This window comes from Musa acuminata, chromosome BXJ3-9, assembly GCF_036884655.1.
Source record: "Musa acuminata AAA Group cultivar baxijiao chromosome BXJ3-9, Cavendish_Baxijiao_AAA, whole genome shotgun sequence".
NCBI lineage: Eukaryota > Viridiplantae > Streptophyta > Magnoliopsida > Zingiberales > Musaceae > Musa > Musa acuminata.
In genome coordinates this window covers 3,273,931-3,293,564 of record NC_088357.1, presented here as the reverse complement: position 1 = coordinate 3,293,564, position 19,634 = coordinate 3,273,931, and the positions used below count along the sequence as shown (strand labels likewise).

The window sequence follows — 19,634 nt, the reverse complement described above, 5'->3', positions numbered from 1 at the left end:
TCTCGCCTTCCCTTTGTCTGTGTTCTGTATGTTCGACAATACTAAATAGATAGAAATGCTTTTGTAATTCTTCTTAACCATTCATTGTGCAAAATAACAACAACAACTGTGTAAATGCGAAGACTAAAGAATATGTAGATGATAAAAAAAAAAAATCATGAAATTATACATCAATCAAATTATTCATCTGAATAATGTTCTTAATATAAAATCTATCGAATCAGATTTCAAATGGTAACTAAATATGATGGGAATCTAAGGGTTTATTTTAGCTTACAGAGAAGTAAAAGGCAGTGCTCGACTTCAAGGTCGACACAAAAACCAAAACAAGGAGCCTTTTTCCTACATTACAAGCACTATTAAGACAGTGCTTGACTTCACGGTCAACACTAAAACCAAAGCAAGGTTCCTCCCCCCCCAATCTACGGGTTCGCAATCGGCACTATTCGAAACTGTTTGTGCTATTCTAATCGCACAGTTTCGCAGCAAGTCTCAGAATTGTTCTACACGTTCGATTCCTATTGTAGCACTCACGCAACTCAAACTCAGAGAAGAATTCGAGTAATCGATTGACTAGGTTTCGTCTTTGTTGGGCACCTAGCTAGCATGTTGACCAACATAATGTTCATTTATACTGGTCCACATCCACCTCTCGCGTTCTTGTTTCTCACATACATCGTCACATAATACAGTGCAGATTTCACGCATGAGGCCACAGCCCAATGTCACATCACACAATTGAATGCACCCTTTTCTCGGTACATCATCGCCTCAAATTACTCCCTCGTTTCATCCCGACTTCAGACTTCACTGTGAGCTTTGGATCTCAATAAGAACAGTGTCACTCACGTTCACAGGTGTCAACATTGCGTCCGCATCTTAAAAGCCTTACCAATGGCTTTGACCTGCATTTAAGTGCGGTCGATTCCCCGTTTTGTGATGCGTTGTAAGTGGATTCGACTCCTCTTTGTTTCCATCTCCGGTTTAATGGTTGATGTGTACGTCCCGAGTCAAAACTTCATCGACACTTGTCATCCGATGCAAGTCAGAACCTGCAACAACATCTCGTTTAATGAAGTGATGTGAAGTTTATATTGACTGGAGACTTAGTAACAGGAAACCGCTACCAAAAGTACGTGGAAAGAATGTACGTTTATACGTACGTGTATACATACTTGCGTAAAAGATGAAGGTGAGATTCGACTATAAATACCAGTTTCGGTGCCTGTGCTTCGCATTCCCTCCAACTCCCGAGTGGATGTGATCATGGGACTGCTGCTCTGTCTGCTGATCTCCGTTCTCTCGATTCCCTTCTCCAACCTGCTGCTCTCTCTCACTAGGATCCTCCTCACGCCCATCGTTCAGCTCCACGCGAGAGCTCACTTTACATGGCCGCCCGGCTCCCGCTTTCGCCGGATTCCCTCCGGCCATAACCAGGTTCTGCACCCCTGCGACATCAACCTACTGACGGCGCGGTACGAGCGGCCGTCGGAGGGGCAAAAGGAGCCGGCGGAGTGCGTCTTCTGCTTGTCCGACATCGAGGAGGGCGAAGAGATCAGGGAGCTAAGATGCAAGCACCTGTTCCACCGGCGCTGCCTCGACCGCTGGCTGGTGCACCGGCGGGCGACGTGCCCGCTGTGTCGGGACACCCTGCTACAGCGCGAACCGGCTGCCGTCAAGGGTGGCGACGATGCGGACGGCGATGAGGACATGGACGACTCCGCCGCCGTGCTGCTTTCTTATGTTCAGTGGTGGATGTGGTGACTTCTTTCCCCTTCCGTCGCGCCGCCTTGTTCGGTTGCCTCGCTGGTTCAGGTTAAGAAGGTCGTCTGGTGTTTTTGGGGAATATATATATATATATATATATATATATATATATATATATATATATATATAATTTTGTGTTTGTTAGGACATAATTATTTATTTCTCGAGGACCATTTTATGTGGTTCTGTTGTCGACTTACTGTTCATACTTTGGGGATAAATACGGTGGGTTCGTCAACCATTTTTGTGGTTATTTATAATAGAAAACGTAGGAAGGCCCCACCCACCATCCATCCATCCAATTCCTCGATACAACCTTTCACCTAAATAATCCATCTTTGCAAAGACTAACTTCTCCTTCTTCACCTTCTTTACTTGTACCTCCAGATGGTGCTTACCTTCCGAAGCCCAACATCCATGGCGGCCTTAATTAGAGCCACCCTCAGAGACTTCTGAGGTCAGATAAAGCTTCAGCCGCGAGGTCTTAATGCTCTGGCCAGCCTCACAATAAACTCTGACCAACCCAAGCTACAAATTTGAACTCCACTGTTAGTCATCCTGAGACATACTCATGCAGCAAGTATTTCACATCAGTGAAAATTCTCCAACAAATCCAACTCCTCAAGCTTAATCCCATCGTTTTATGACACAAATCATAAAAGAAGAAATTTCTACCAAGAGTAGGAATATAATAGTATCATTTATGATAAGTTCTACTTCATATTTGCCGAATAAGACGAACTAGTATCTTATCTAGTTACTCTAGTAGCTTGGATTCTTCATACGCAACAAGCAAGCAAGTCATCCTTTCGAAAAGGATTAAATATTCTATTGACTTATAGAGAATATAGTTATAATATTATCTCAGCTTGCATTGAGTTACCTTTTTCTTGAACTGTTACCTCTTCTTCGATGACGAGGCTCCAGCTTCGTGTGCCCCGTGAACTTTAGTTTCACCGGAACACGCATCCTAAAGTCACAAAATGACTAATAAATGGCATTCATAAAGGGAAGTTGTGGTCCCGAGTATCCAATACCTATCATCTTTGTATACAAAGCTGTGCCCATCGTTCCTCACCATCTAGTAGTATTCGATCAACATATGTATGTTTATATAGATAGATAGATAGATACAGGTGACAAAAGCATAATCACCATCTATCTCGACAGAATGGTTTACTCATGTCACTGTGGGTGATGATTCGGTGTATCACTCGTTTTATATCTCAGAAATCTTTGCTTTTCTTCCATTATTCTTGACCATTACCGAGGTTTTCTATAAAGAATTAATTTTTTTTAAAAACATTTTATAAAGAATTTGCAAATGTGAAAGATACGTAATTAATCAAACAAAACAAGCAAATTTCACATGAATTGAGAAGATCTTACCTACCGCCCCGCCAGACTCTGAACTCATCCCTGTTGATGGACATAGATAACTGTTCTGATAAGCTCCCAAGCCTTGCAAAGCTGCTTGCGATTGATAGCTCCCAATCGCACTGGGACTGATGCTGTTCATCTATCTCCACACTTGCCTCCAACAAACCCTGATCCAACTTCATTTGGTAGAGTTGGCCAACTCATGCTCAAAGATGGTGACATCTCTATAGCCACTGGCACCCTAGTTTAGCACTCTAATCCCAGCATTCTGTCGAACTAATTACATATTAGTTATATTTATCTTAATCTCTATATTTAAAAAAAAAATATTATAGTAAAACATCTAAATTTATTTATCATAATATCATTAGTTTTATTAATGAAAATACGAAAATAAATAATAAAAAGATAAATTTAACATTTCGATTAATATAGTGGTGGCGAACGACGATGTCGCTAGGAACCATAGGTGACTATCGTAGATAAAAAGAACGACAATAAAAGGTAAGAACCCTTTCGTTGCTCTACTTTTATGTCGACATCGACATAAATGCAAGATGACCCTCGCTTCTCGTCGTCATTCTCCTCAACTAAAATAGTCACCCGTGTCTCCCAACAACATCATTGTCCGTCATCATCAATTAAAATATTAAAATTATTTTTTTATTATTTTTATTTTGTATTGATAAAATCAATAATATTAGGATAATTGAATCTAAATATTTTAGTTTAATAATTATAAGAAATATCAATATAATTTTTTAAAATATTAAGTTGATATAGTGCCCCACTAATTCTGCCACTGAATTGAGTCCCATTAAAGATTGAATCGCTTAGGTTATGGTAAGATCATTCGCCTGCTACCGTCGTTGCCACATTAGCAATCCCCACTACCTGGTTCTTTGGCCTGAACCCCTTGAATGCCCTCTAGCAATCCAACTCGCACCGCTCAAAAAAACTTCTTCGGCTCCTCCAGGACCTTCTTGCAACCTTCGATTGTCTTGTAGATGAATATTGTGTATTCTTGCGGTTTGCTTGTGGTCTCGTTGTACCCCAAAGGCCGCTTGATCTCCCCAAATGTAGTGAAGAAGACATGTAGATGTTTTGAGTCCCCGTGGTCGTCGATGTTGCTGACGAAGATTTTACGGTCGGTGAGCTCGGTGATGGGACCCTGGGAGCCCAGGGGGCCAAAAGAGGCAAGCTGGTAGGAGGTAATGCAGTTGTCGATCTTTCTTCTAGGGCTCCTGCTTTATAGCAGCACAGGTTTAGAAGAGGATGAAGCCATAGCCCTTACAGTTGCTAATGGCATAGTTGGTGACGGCCTTGCACTCGTCGACTCCATAGAGCGAAAAGGCAGTGGAGAGGACCTCGGTGGTGGCATCCCAACCAAGGCCATGGATGAAGATGTTGCAGTGGATCAGGTCGGAGTTAGCAGATGTGGCGATGCGAGAGAGGAGGGCGGCCTCCTTGAGGAGCTCGATCACCTGGTCCCTACCGAAGGGCTTCGAGAGCTTGCATATCGATTCTCGGTGAGAGATCACCTTCTTCTTCCTCTTCTTTCTCTCCTTCGGGGTTCGCCTGCGTCCACCTCTAGTATGAATGATGAAATAAGTTTCTGTCAAAGAACCTTCAATTATTCATGAAGAGGAATGACAAGAGCTGAAGCTAAAAGATGAAATAAGTCTTAATTTATTTATTGGAAGACATTCAGAAGAAATAAGCTGGTTAAGATTTAATTAGGGTTATATGGATACAAGAAGAGCATAAAATAATCAATATGATTTAAATAAGTCCAAACTTGTGAGAACGATGAATTTTAATCTATTTTGAAAAATAAAGGTCATTTAATCATATTGGATCATATTAAAATTTATGGACTTATTCATAAATAATTTATATTCCGCCATTCAAATAAGTTTAAGGTATATTCATAATTGATCTACATTTATGAATTGAGAATATGAATATCATTTAATGGATTCATTCCCTTTATACTATATAAACAAGGTTGACTCCCTTTGTAACCAGACAATTTAAAAATATAATCATCTTTCAACACTAGTGAGTGTTTTATTTTTATATTTCTGCATGAATTTTATGTAAGGAAATCTAGAGGTAACATCACATATGTAGTAAAAGAACAAAAAATAAAAATTTTAGATTTTCACAAAAAGATTTTATCGTCGTGTAAAGATTGATACACAAAAACTTATAAAACTAAAAACCACTTATGAGATCATATATTCCTCCTCTCTAGTGGTGATCCACACGTAGGGGTTGTTAAGATGCTCCTCTACCCAAATATTGACATGCCACAAATAGGAGCTGTTGGCTGAAAAGGAGAAGGGGAGAGAAGAATAAGAGGTGGCAGCCAAAAAGACTATCCTTCGGTTCCCTCCTATTTATAGAGGCCCCTTGTCAACATAACCTTAATAGATCCTACCATATTAGGTACTAGATCTCCATCTAACTACCCAAGTATCTTAGATTAGTGGATCTCTATCCAATAATCTCTCATTGGCTCTTATTTGATCTTATCCATAAGATCTAATAATTTAAGGGCTTATTGGATGTCTAGTAAGATAGGGGCTCTAACGGATATCTCATATCTGAACCTCTACTTGTTGTAACACATATCATATGTGTGTGACCCTCTAGGTCCAATATCGAGCTAGTCATGAGTCATACCTATCATGACGCTTTTTGACGAAGTGAATTATTAATCTCCACAATATTTTACTCGATTCATCGAATGTGGATTTACTAGGCCACTATGTCATAATAATAATAATAAGCAAAAAGAGTGCATGTTAAAATATACAACAACAATTATAAAGTAAAAAAATACTATAATAATAATATATAAAAAGAGTGTGTCGTGTCACACGTGTCATCACTCACGTGATTGGCTTGTAGGACACCTATGACTAGCATCACTGGTGTCTCAAGTCTAAGGACCAAATACATCATTGGGACGGTAGAATCATTGTTTGACAATAAAGCATCATCAACCATCGAGCATTCCTTGAGCGAATCAATTAGTAAACTCAATCTCTAATGAGCACATGTACTATATCCATAGTGTCTCCACACGAGCAGTTATGAGACCAGTCGCCTCCATTATATAGACGAGTGTATAGTACACTAATCTATTTGATTATCTTTATGTCCCTCTCGAATAACCTATTATTGAGATTATTTAAGGTTTGTGTTTAAAGGTGAATCGGTCTCATTATCATGATCTCATCATGATCCGATTCATACTATATTGATCCATGAATATATATATATATATATATATATATATATATATATATATATATATATATATATATATATATATATATATATATATATATATATATATATATATATATATATATATATATATATATGCAACAAGTAATATACAATGATAAAATATTCAAAAATATAATAAGTAAAAAAGAGTGCATATCATCTCACACGTGTCATCATTTACATGATTGGCTTGCAAGACGAATATGACTAGCACTTTAAAATTTATAAACCTTTTCACTTATGACGTTCAAAACTCAAAAATCTTTGATTTTCCTTTCAACTTGTCAAACTTATTAAATTATGACGTTTTAAGAGAATCAAAGTATTATTCTAATTATTTAATTGATGTTCCATTAATAAAGTAATTATAATATTTTCTCTTACTTCAATCTTGAACAATTCATTTTATTTCAATTTGTTGGAGGGTATCAATTTGCATTTCATATGTATCATAGCTTTTTAGCTATCGAGGTATATGGCTATTAAATCGATGATTTTCATCGTTTGGTAGCAAAGCTCGGTTGAGGTTTTCCTATCAATTTATTTGCTATCTTTTAGCTTTTCCTTTTCTCCTCTTTTTCTTTTTTTAGTATCATATCTATAATTATTGTTCTTCCTTCATTTTCATTGTTGTGCTTCTTGCATTATTATTATTTTTCTTTATTTTTTCACACTTTATAGTATAAAAAGAAAAGAAAAAAAAATCAAAAAGTCAAAAAAGAGAAAATCAAAGGTAAAAAAAGAAAGAGATTATAATTTAAAAAATATATTTGCTGATTGTAATTCTTATAAATTACATAATTCTATCTTCATTTATTTGAATTTTTATTTTGGTTTGAAAATCTTTTTTCATCCTACAAAATTTTATTTATTCATTTGATATTTGAATTATAATCTTTGCCTGGCCTACCTTTTGTTTGCTTTTAGACCTGCCAAATTTCATTACCCTTGATTGTCATAATTTGAATTATTTGTTATGTACCTTAGTTAATCTAAGAATCTAAGAATAAAACAAGAGAGGTAAAAGACAAGAGTGATGAGATTAGTATCGAGAAAAGTCAAAAATTGTGTGAAACACAAGTGGAGTGAATCAAATCTTGAATAAAACATGTGAGAGAGTGTTGGTGAGGCTGTTCTAACTTTATTTTTCAGGTTTTAAACATGTCTAAGGATAAATAAGTGAGTTGAACGTATTTTCAAAATGATAGGAGATGTAAGAGATCATATAGAAAAGCATGATGATGCAATTAATAGATTGCAAGGTGAACCACAGCATGAGAGACAACTAGCTTTTGTCAATGATGAATATGATGGTGCAAATGGCTTGGATGATAACCTAAGTTACTCTAATTGGTTAAGATGTTTTAATAGTGTGGATAGAAACATAGGTAGCATCAAAATGAAAATTCCTCATTTTTAAGGGAAGAATAATCCAGATGTTTATTCAGAGTGGGAACGAAAAGTAAAGCTAATGTTTGAATGTTACAACTACTCCGAAAAGAAAAAAGTAAAATTAGCTACAGTTGAATTTTATGATTATGCTATTATTTGGTGGGATCAATTGTGTGAAGACAAGTGTAGAAATGATAGAAGGCACATGGAGACTTGGTTGGAGATGAAACAAATCATGAGAAGGAGATTTGTCTCTAGTCATTACTTTAGGGATTTGCATCAATGAGTGTTGATGAATATCACAAGGAGATAAAGATAGTCATGACAAGAACTAATATGGAGGAAGATCGTGACGCCACCATGGCTCGATTCTTGAGTGGATTAAATAAAAACATTGCTTATCTTATGAAGTTGCAACACTATGTGGAGATTGATGATATGGTGAATGTGGGCATGAAGATTGAGAGACAACTCAAAAGAAAAAGCACAATGTACGATTCAAAACCTTATTGGGGTTCTACCTTTTGAAAATCAAATTGGAGTAAAAAGGATGATAAACTCATTGTTAAGCCTAAAATTGATGAAACTAAAGGCAAAAATGAATTAAGCAGTAAAGGTAAAAGTAAGAATCAACATAATCAAACTAGAGGTATTATGTATTTTAAGTGCCTTAGTCATGGACATGTGGCACGTGATTGTCCTAATAAGAGATAGATGATCATGAGAGATGGGATTGTGGAATCTGAAAGTGAGAGAAAGGATGATGATGACATTCCAGAGGATGCTAGTACTGAAAAGTTAATTGTTCAATGCATACTTAGTTTGTAAAATAAAAATGATGAACATGATGAACAATATAAAAAACTATTTCATACTCATTGTTTGATTGCTAACAAGTTATGTAATGTGATTATTGATAGTGGAAGTTGTATAAATATATTAGATACCTTGCTCGTGGAGAAACTAAAATTACCTACTATCAAACATAAAAAATCTTACAAGTTACAATGGTTGAATGATAGTATAGTAAAGGTCAATTGACAGGCAAGTAGTATTTGAACTTCATGATTGGGTTTGGGTATACTTGAGGAAGGAAAGATTTCCTAACCAAATGATGTCTAAACTAATGCCAAGAGGAGATCGTTTATTTCGTATCCTTAAAAAAAAATCAATGACAATACATACAAACTGGAACTATCATGTGAGTATGACAATTTTAGTGTGAACCTTTAATGTTTCAAATTTATTTTTGTTTGATATAAGTGATGAAGGTGTTGATTTGAGGACGAATCATTTTGAGAAAATGGGGAATGATATGAACCAACAAATTGATCACAGTCAAAGACCCTTTAACTATTCATGGAGGACTAATGATAAGAGCTAAGGTTAAAAAGATGAAAAAAATCTTAACTTATTTATTAGAAGTCATTTGAAAGAAACAAGTTGGTCACGACTTGATCAAGGTTCTATGGATGCAATGAGAACCTAAAATGGTTAACATGATTTAAATAAGTCCAAATCATAAAGAGAAAGTCCAGCCTTGAGAAAATGACAAATTTTAACCTATTTTGAAGAAAAAGATCATTTAACAATGTTAGATCATGTTAGGAATTATGAACTTATTAATGAATGATATACTTTTAATCATTTAAATAAGTTCAAGGTATATTTATAAATGAGCTACATTTATGAATTGAAATATGAATGTCGTTTAATGCATTTAATAGATTCATTCCCTTTGTATTTGGCCTTTGCACTATATAAACGATATTGACTCCATTTGTAACCAAACAATTCAAAAGAATAATCATCTTTCAATATCGGTAAGTGTTTTATTTTTAAACTTTTACGTGAACTTTCAAACTTTTCAAGTTTTTCTACTCACGGTGTTCAAAATCTATAAATATTTTCTTTTCTTTTCAACTTATCAAACTTCTTGCTTGGTGATGTTTTAAGGAAATAGTTTCTCTTACTTCCATTATTATTCTTTTTATTGATAAGATGATTAGAATAGTTTATCTTACTTTAATCTTGAACAATTTTTCTTGTTTCAATTTGTTGGAGGATGTTAATTTGCCTTCTATATATATCATAGTTCTTTAGCTATCAAGGTGAATGGTTTGAAAAGTTAACGAAAGAAAGAAATAAGATTTTGAGAATCTAAATTATTTTCGATCGATATTCTAATCTTTTTAATCCTAGCCTTCAACTTGATTGGGTACAACCGCAACATGTTCGGCCCAACCTCATCATCGTGCATCAAGATTGATTTGAATCAGGAGGCCAACCTCGATGACAATCTGATTTGACGATCTGTAATACGTTCTACGCCGTCCAATCTCACCCAAATGGAATATGATCCTGATTTTATCTATTAGCATCTTAACTATCAATTTCTCCCCAAGTCGGTAACCCGATTCGATTCTACCATATACGAGTCACAGATTCCAAATACTCCATCCATCGGAAGGGAAATCCATCATCATAACCAACCGGATGGATCTTGACAGTTCCAACCGATGCGTGTGTTGCGGTAACCATAGCTCACGGATCAGACGGTCATCAATGCTTTCCCGACTCGAAACGCAACAAGATGGCGCCACGCGTCAAATCCACTTGTTTGGAAAAACCAACGAATGCTCGGTGATCATATAAGTAACCGACGGATCAAAGACTGCCAATTAGCGTACACCGCCAGAATACAGTCGGCACTCGGGGTAAGTGACAAACGACCTCACTGGGCTCCACCTTTTTTGTGTGACGTGGCATGAAGCAGGACAGAGTTTCTCCTGGGGTATAAAGTGGAGTGTTTTCGCCAGGTGCGCTTTTGGCAAAACCAAATTCGAAACCCGAGACCTAGAAATGGGCAAAACCGAGGGAGTTTTCGACTGCGATGCAATTTGCAATTTACCAAGCAACCCTTTCTCCCGTTCATCGAACGGCCACCATCGGTGTCCATCAAGAATCCAACGGCTGGGATCACTCATCTCTTCCAACAAGCATTCCGGGGAAAATCACGTATGGGCAAATCAGGAAATACGCAATTCCACTTTGTTGGCCATTGAGGAAAGCGGACTGTGTCCAAGGTTAAATAAGAAAGGAGGCCATATAAGGCAAAAGAAATGGCGGGTCGGTTTCAAAGCCTCAACTTCCGTCTTCTATTCCGAAACTAACCCTCCTCGGACGGTCAAATTACCTCCGTCCATCACGTGACGGCGACACGTCCTCGAGATCTTACGCGTTGCCGACGTCTAATCCCGAAAGGTCGCGATTCCTGTCATCCGACGGCTGCTACGGGTGCTTGATGAGTTGTCGTGATCTCGGCCGTCAAGTTGTGGAACCGCCATTGCGAAGGACTGACGGAAGCAGTTAACCGAGAGAGGCGATGCCGTTAACTAAAGGCGGTGTCGCTTCCTTGAATCGGCGAGTGCGCTCGACATGTGCGAACAGCGAAGTGATTATTGCCCCGCTCGGTTTGGACTTGCGCATATAAGTCTCCATGCTCTAATGACACGCGTCAATATCGGCTCGGTTCGATGGGAAAAGAACGATGATGATATCATTCGCATCAATATATATCTGCGGCCTCCCGATCTAAAAGGAGCACTGACGCCGTTGGAGGAGTACACGGAGGGACGAAGGGGAGAAGCGCCGCTCTGTCGTTTTATCTCCCTACCCTTGAGGTAATACAATGGTTCTTACGGTAGAAAGAGAACCCTAGGGTTTGCCTCTTTCTTTCGATTATTTGCGAGATTCTACAGATTTCTACCTGGTAGAATAGTTTCTTCCGCTAGGGTTTAGTTGTTTCCATCTCAGTTTCTTCTCACATTTCGATCTCATGTTGATGGGTTGAAGCATCTTGTTGCTGACTTCAAGCAGTCGCTCGTGAGGTCCTTCTAGTTTAAGTGTTTCGTTGTGTTTATTGCTTCATATTACTTAGGTTTTGTTCGATGTGTGGTAAGTTGGTACTAACCTGCTTACTTGCTTGTCTGATATTTTCTGGAGGTTCTTGGGGAATATTAGCGGCTTTTTTGAGACCATATAATGCATGTTGCATTTTAGTTCGCCCTCGAAGTTCCCCTTCTTTCTAGCTGTAAAGACAAAAGCCTTTTCGTACTTCTTTTTCATTTTGTGTTTATTTTTGTTCATTTGGTGCATTAACCCTCTTTTAAGACATGGAGCTTCTGTCCACTGAGCCGCTGTTTACCTATACTTGATGCGGTCTCGAACTGCTCAAGAAGTTGTGGCATCTTTTACGTTCCGAATCTGCGATTCTTATTTTGCCTTAAACGTTAATTAGAAATTTTAGTGGTAAAGATGCACGGCATATTTTGGAGCTTTTGTTGAGTATTATTTTTATGGTAAAGATGCGTGGATGGCATGTATATCAATTATATTAATGCAGTTGATTGAGATGTTTCAAATGATGCCACTTATATTTTTAGTTAAGGCTTTCTGTTCTGATCGCAGAAGCTACTCTTATTTTGTCTTGGAAAGTCAGAGTTGTTTTTACATGGCAATTTTCTGGCTATCTGTGAGTTGTACCAAGCTCTGTTCTTGAGTGACTTTGAACTTTTTGTATATTTTGCTGAAGTCTGTAGCTGCAGTTGCTGTATAAATTGGAACCTTATTATGTGTATGATATATTTATGAATGTTATGAAGCCAACTATACACTAATGTATTTGTTTTTTCAGAATTACCCAGGCCAACTTGTAGAAATCGACTTTAAGTATCTTCTTATTGCTTTGATGTTTCTTATTTGAAGCACTAAGTTTGTATTTGCTATTTTGTGATGTTTTTCATTGAATAGACGGGTGCTCAACTTCAGTTGTATCAAATTCGTTTGCAATGATAATTTTGGAGTTCTTTGTGTTCTAATTTTGCTTTTTATGTGATTATTTATTATTGTGAACCATGTAGGTTCACTTGTTGAATTTATTCTGTATATCTTTGTAGTAACATATTTGGTCTGTACCCTGGTCTGAAGCATCATCTGTTTTTTATCCATTATATTTGTGCATTCTTCGTGGAGCATTTTTACATGTTGATTCTTTTCTTAATCTTATGTATTTGCAGTTTCTCTCTCCGACTCCCTGGTCCTTGGAGTATTCTGTGTTTCTCTCATGTCTAAACTGATATATCTTCTCAATTTTCCTTTTGTCAGACTGGTGATATAAGAGATGGAATCCGGATTTGATTCAGAAGCCACTGAAGATCTGCCTCCTCCTCCTCCCATACCTCCAAATGTTACCCCAATTAAAGTTGATCCTGAGGGAAGTTTGCCTCCAAAAAAGGCAACGAAGCCTAGTAGGGTACCGATGCCTAGACCGGGGCTTGGAAAGAAAGGCCAAGTGGTCCCGCTTTTGACAAACCATTTTAAAGTTTCTGTTCGGAACGTGGATGATTATTTCTATCACTACAGTGTAGGTTCTGGTTTGCCTTTTATTTCTGTTAGCATTACCGCAAAACTTTAATTTGGAACACAGTGTGTGTATAATTCTTTTTTCTCATTTTGACAAATAGGTTTTATTAAAATATGAAGATGATAGGCCTGTTGATGGGAAGGGTATTGGTAGAAGGGTGATAGATAAACTGCATCAGACTTATGACATTGATCTAGGAAACAAAGACTTTGCATATGATGGAGAAAAGAGTCTATTCACACTCGGTGCTCTTCCTCATGTCAAAAATGAGTTCACTGTTGTACTCGAGGACGTATCCTCAGCTAGGTATAGGTTTATTTTTTGTTTTGTGTGCCCTTTTCTTATGTTATCATGAACTGTCTGTATTGTTTTGTGTGACGTGAGATCAAGGAAATTGAAATGCATTCCTTTTCCTACTTAGAACCACTGGCAATGGGAGCCCACATGGGAATGACAGTCCTGGTGAAAGTGATTGCAAGCGTGTAAGACGCCCCTACAGAATAAAGACTTTTAAAGTTGAGCTGAATTTTGCTGCTAAGATTCCTATGAAATCAATTGCAATGGCTTTGAAAGGCTATGAAAGTGAGAATTCCCAAGAAGCCTTGCGGGTTCTTGATATTATTTTACGACAGCATGCAGCAAAGCAGTATGTCGTTATCCTTAATCAAACTTATCATTGACATTTCTCACTTAAGGATTTTAACATCCAAAACCATTTCTGTTACCTGACATTTTTTCTTGAGATTGTCATCTTTTCTAGGGGATGTCTTCTTGTTCGACAGTCATTTTTCCAGAACAATCCAAGAAACTTTACTGACATTGGAGGTGGCGTCCTAGGATGTCGTGGTTTTCATTCTAGCTTTAGAACCTCACAAGGTGGCCTGTCATTAAACATTGGTATGTTGTGACATCTTTCTCTGAGGTTGTTTTCTCTTGCATGCTTTATGTTGCGTTAACCATTGTATTTCTGGTGTGAGCATCATTGTATTTCTGGTGTATGTAGATGTTTCAACGACCATGATTGTTAAGCCAGGTCCAGTTGTCCAATTCCTTATTGACAACCAAAATGTCAAGGATCCATATCATCTTGACTGGACAAAGGTAAGTTTAAAGCAATGGTAACAACAGCAAGTTTGATTTAGAAGTATACCAGGTCAAGGATCTTTTCTAGATCTATTTTCAGTCTTATAGTTGCTGATGTTTATCTTATTATAGGGTTATTTTTGCTTTACAGGCTAAACGGGTTCTTAAAAATTTGAGGATCGTGACCCGCCATAGTAATCAAGAGTTTAAGATTGTTGGTTTGAGTGAACTGCCTTGTAATGAACTAAGGTAATTTTGGTTGTACACAGTGTTTTATTAGATTTCACAGCCATAGTTAAAAGCATTAGTAGCTTTGAGAACCAACTCCTGAAGAATTGTAAAATTAGGCAGTTTACAAATGTGGGTCATCATTTTTTTGCTTTTCTGGATATGCCCACATTCATTTTATGATTATAGTTTCTATTTAAATATTAGTGTTAGTGGTAGGTTTGTGAAATTTTGGTCCAGTTAATATTGTTAGATATTTTTTTCTTACACTATTCTCGATTTTCCACTGCAGATTCAATTTCAAGCAGAGAAATGGGAGGGATGGGAATGGGGATTCTGATACAATAGAAATAACTGTTTTTGACTATTTCACAAAGTATCGGAACATACCTTTGAGCTTCTCTGCCACACTTCCATGCATCAATGTTGGAAAACCAAAGCGTCCAACTTATGTGCCTATTGAGGTTTGTGGAGTTAACATCTTAGGGCAGAGCCTTTTTAGCTTATAATTCTAACAAAATTTTGGTACCCAGCTTTGCAGCCTTGTATCGTTGCAAAGATATACAAAGGCCTTATCTACTTTCCAACGTTCTTCCCTTGTGGAGAAATCTAGGCAAAAGCCTCAAGAAAGAATGAGTGTTCTGACTGAGGTTGTGTATTTTCTCTTATGATGCCTCTTTGTTGTCATTTGTCTACGTCCTCTCTTCTCATGCCTATTACATCAATGTCAGGCTTTAAAGTTCAACAACTATGATGCTGATCCGATGTTACGAGCCTGTGGTGTCACCATAAGTGCAGGTTTTACTCAGGTTGAAGGCAGAGTTTTGCAACCTCCAAAGGTGGATTCAACATTCTTGTATGCAACGTTCAGTTATTATATTTCATAAATCAAACTACATTCAATCAAAATTACTTTATGCTGCAGTTGAGAGTTGGTAATGGGGAAGATTTCATGCCATCTAGAGGAAGGTGGAATTTTAACCACAAGGTTGTGTTTCTTTGTCTTGTTTACTTCAATTTCTATGTTCTTGACCAGGTGATTGAGTTTTGTATTTTCTGCAGAAATTGGTTGAGCCCATCGAGATCAGCCGATGGGCTGTTGTCACTTTCTCAGCTAGATGTGATATCGGGTCACTTATAAGAGACCTAATCAAGTGTTCGAATATGAAGGGCATTGTATGTTATCTGTTTACTTTGTGCTTTTATGATAAATCTTTTAACTGGTTCTAAGAATCTTGCTTTTTAGGTCATGAAAGAACCATTCGATGTGATTGAGGAAAATCCTTCAGTGAGAAGGGCGCCACCTGTTGCAAGGGTGGATGATATGTTCCAACAGATAAAGAAAAAACTTCCTGGGGCCCCACAATTTCTTCTCTGTCTTCTACCAGAGAGAAAGAATTCAGATATTTATGGTTAATTTCTTTTTTCCTTTTTATTGTCTACTTGTATATGACTTTACTAGAACGCTTTGGTAATGTATAGGTCCATGGAAGAGGAAATGCCTTGCTGAATTTGGAATTGTTACACAATGCATTGCCCCTACAAGAGTGAATGACCAATATCTTACCAATGTGCTTTTGAAAATCAATGCAAAGGTATAATTGTCGGAGCATTAACATCGTCGTCTTGTTTATCATGTTTATTTATTTAACAGTCTGTTTTTCTTTGAAACAGTTAGGTGGGATAAATTCCTTTTTGAACATTGAAAGATCACAAGCTATTCCTTTGGTTTCAAATACCCCAACAATAATATTAGGAATGGATGTTTCACATGGCTCTCCTGGACAGTCTGATATTCCATCGATTGCTGCGGTATACTTGTTGACTAATGCTTTAGTGTTTTTTCTCGCTTTACAACTAAATCCACGGTCGTTTCCAGCTCTTATTTATAACATTTGATTTGAATGTTTGGTAAGGTTGTGAGTTCAAGACAGTGGCCTTCTATTTCTCGTTATAGAGCTTCCGTGCGGTCCCAATCGCCGAAGCTTGAAATGATTGACTCACTGTTTAAGCCTGTTGGTGACAAAAATGATGAAGGCATAATCCGGTATAGTTTTTTGGATTATATTCACAATGTTTTTTTTCGTTTAAAGTATGTAACAACTTGGAAAAGAAAATAATTTGTAATAACAAGAAATTATGCAAGAGTCCTATCTTCTGGTAGTCATTTGTTCTCTTTTTTTTGGGTTGTTGACTTTTTGTTTTGATTTATGCACTAAAGTGGTTTAGTTCTTTTGTTATTATTACTCAGTGAATTGCTGATTGATTTCTACACCAGTTCTGGAAAGAGAAAGCCAGAGAACATTATTATTTTTAGGTATGCTATTTAACTGTATCTTGTAGTAACATGCACAGATTTTTTTTTAAATTTTTTTATAGACATTAATTGTTTAGCTTGTTTGTTTCATGAATCTGATTGTTTTGATGCTTTTTTGTTATATTTTTTCAGTAGATTTTCACAATTGAATGTATATGAATTGAGTCTGAAGGTTAAGTATTTACATTTCCAGGGATGGTGTTAGCGAATCACAGTTTGTTCAGGTTCTGAACATTGAGTTAGATCAAATTATTGAGGTATCTTAAAACAATTTTATGATAACTAATAACTTATATGCATTCGATGTCCCTAGCTAGGAAGCATTTGTGACTCATGAATCATCCATTGTGCTTATATTGCAGTTTCTTTTTGTTGTAGGCTTGCAAGTTTCTCGATGAGCAGTGGTTTCCAAAGTTTACATTAATAATTGCCCAGAAAAATCATCATACTAAATTCTTCCAGCCTAAATCACCTGATAATGTTCAACCAGGTAAGCTTCTGTAATTTTAGCTGCATTAGCTTTTTATATCTTGTTCTTATAATGTGTCAATTTTCTGGGTTGAAATGGCTTGTTTTTTATTCTAAAGATGCTTGTGACTTGGGATACTTCAATCTGACATATCTACACTTGCAGGCACGGTTGTCGACAGCAAAATTTGTCATCCTAGAAATTATGACTTCTACATGTGCTCGCATGCCGGGATGATTGTAAGCTTTTTGCAACTTGAGTGAAGTCTTAATCCTGTATCTTTGTTACAATTTAACCTACTCTCATTTTCTTCTAGTTGGTGATTAGACCCGTTTGTATTTTTATGACTTTGGTCAATGTCATGCTCATGGATCAAATATGCTCTGCTTATTCCTTTTCTTTATAATCGCTTTCTTCTTTCAGGGTACCACTAGACCCACTCATTACCATGTTTTGCTGGACGAGATTGAGTTCTCGGCTGATGATCTGCAGGAGCTTGTGCATTCACTTTCCTATGTGTAAGAATCTGTTTTCTAGGTGATTTGGTATTAAATATAAGACTGTGCATTGCGATTGATATTGTGAAATTGTTTGAAATATATGCAGCTATCAAAGGAGCACAACTGCAATTTCTGTTGGTAAGGCACATAGATATTTTTTACCTTCACATAAGGTTGAACTCCACTTATGCAATAACTTGTGCTGTGTCCATTCATATTCTTGTTTTCTAGCATATTCTTTCCTCCGCCCGCCCTAATTGTTGCTTATAATTTACTGCTTTTAAATTATTGAATTTTATCTTTCATGTTGCGATTGTTTTTAGACTTCTGGATATCTTAGCCAAAGATATCATTTTTCTTATTTGACATATGTTTTGTATCAGTTGCTCCTATATGCTATGCCCATCTGGCTGCATCACAATTGGGTCAATTTGTCAAGTTTGATGACATGTCCGACTCATCATCTAGCCATGGTGGACATACATCTGCAGCAAGTGTACCTGTGCCAGAGTTACCAAGGCTGCATCAGAATGTGAGCAGCTCAATGTTCTTCTGCTGATGCCTTGAATATCTCCTGAGATCCATTTTTGTGTGCTGTGGCGGATCAGAGACGAGTAACACTCACTGTATATATGGATGCTTCCTCAACTATTTGTCTTGATGTTTTTGCCGCCTAAAGCACGCAGCTATCAAGAATGACTGCCTTGTGTGAACATACACTGTTACTTTTGACGTCAAAGCTCATACTTGAAAGCCACTGTGCTTCAGTTATTTTCAGATTGTTATTAACATATAGAATCTTTTTCGTTGGTAGTAGCATCTTTCCAAGATTACTGCCCAGAGGAAGATGCTGTAAGCTTATTGGAGATTTTTTGCTATGCTGCACTTGTGTTCATGGCTGACAATTATTTTGTAAGTGACAGATGAACCTAAGCATTTGAAAAGGCAGGGGCAAAACCAGTGTCTGTCTGCAGTGGATATGAGCGATGCTTGATGTGTCCCTTTCCGGGGCGCTTGAATGCACTGGGTTAAATATGATATTGTGGTAGTTTTTCAGTGTATTCAACAGTCCAAGTAATATCGTCCAATCCAGTTGAGTTATAGCTATATTCTATTCAAATACTTTTGTAGTTCGATTTCTTTGAAGAAAAATCTTATTTGCTAAACTACTTGTTGCATGTTACAGGAGCGGCAATAAAGGCCTGAGAAGAGCTCACCTCTTTAGATTTCATGTGTTCCCTCCATGGTTAGTTGAACATTTGGATCCGACAATATGCGAGTCCGTTCAATCGTGTGTAACTTTAATCAATGAAGGTAACTGTCTAACACAGGAATAGTCTGTTCTTTAGCTATCTCCGGTTCAATCTTATTATGTGAAACGCACACTATTCGGGACCTCGTCACATAATGTTAGTACATCCGAGCAAGATTTGGAACTGCAACATTACTGATGATACTACCGCCACATAATTCACATAATCTTCAAATGTCCTTGTTTATTGCTCCAACCTAGATTCTCATCATCAAAATCCCAATTTGGACAATGTGTGTTCTTGAATACGGTGGAAAGGAATTTTTCTTGTACACTGCAGCTAAACTTGGTATGGTATAGTCAATTCGGTAGCTGTTCACTTGGCTCTTTGTTAGATGAAGGCACAATGGAGAATTTTCTGACCCCCCTTCCTGACATTACAACCGAAAGTTGCAGCTAAACTTGGCAGCAAAACTTGCTCGATAAGAAAGATATAAACAGCTCTTACCAGACCCTCACAA

At 37.2% G+C, this 19,634-nt stretch overlaps 1 protein-coding gene across 4 annotated transcripts; it reads left to right on the top strand.

The window, feature by feature from the left end:
• Positions 1-11,453: 11,453 nt before the first annotated feature.
• On the top strand, positions 11,454-18,638 carry LOC135648323 (protein argonaute 4B-like). Of its 4 annotated transcripts, none has more exons than XM_065165883.1 (23): positions 11,454-11,522; positions 13,006-13,264; positions 13,365-13,570; positions 13,686-13,910; positions 14,025-14,161; positions 14,268-14,365; positions 14,499-14,596; positions 14,868-15,039; positions 15,109-15,225; positions 15,307-15,414; positions 15,501-15,563; positions 15,638-15,751; positions 15,822-15,987; positions 16,058-16,170; positions 16,250-16,387; positions 16,492-16,622; positions 16,827-16,892; positions 17,086-17,149; positions 17,271-17,382; positions 17,527-17,600; positions 17,785-17,879; positions 17,968-17,999; positions 18,245-18,638. In XM_065165883.1, exons 2-23 carry the CDS (start codon positions 13,022-13,024, stop codon positions 18,418-18,420), a joined length of 2,748 nt encoding a protein of 915 aa, XP_065021955.1. In that variant the 5' UTR covers positions 11,454-11,522; positions 13,006-13,021; the 3' UTR covers positions 18,421-18,638. The 4 variants fall into 4 exon arrangements, with proteins under 4 accessions (XP_065021955.1, XP_065021954.1, XP_065021953.1 ...); XM_065165882.1 differs by lacking the exon at positions 11,454-11,522 and adding an exon at positions 11,551-11,724; XM_065165881.1 differs by lacking the exon at positions 11,454-11,522 and adding an exon at positions 11,551-11,729.
• Positions 18,639-19,634: the final 996 nt, after the last annotated feature.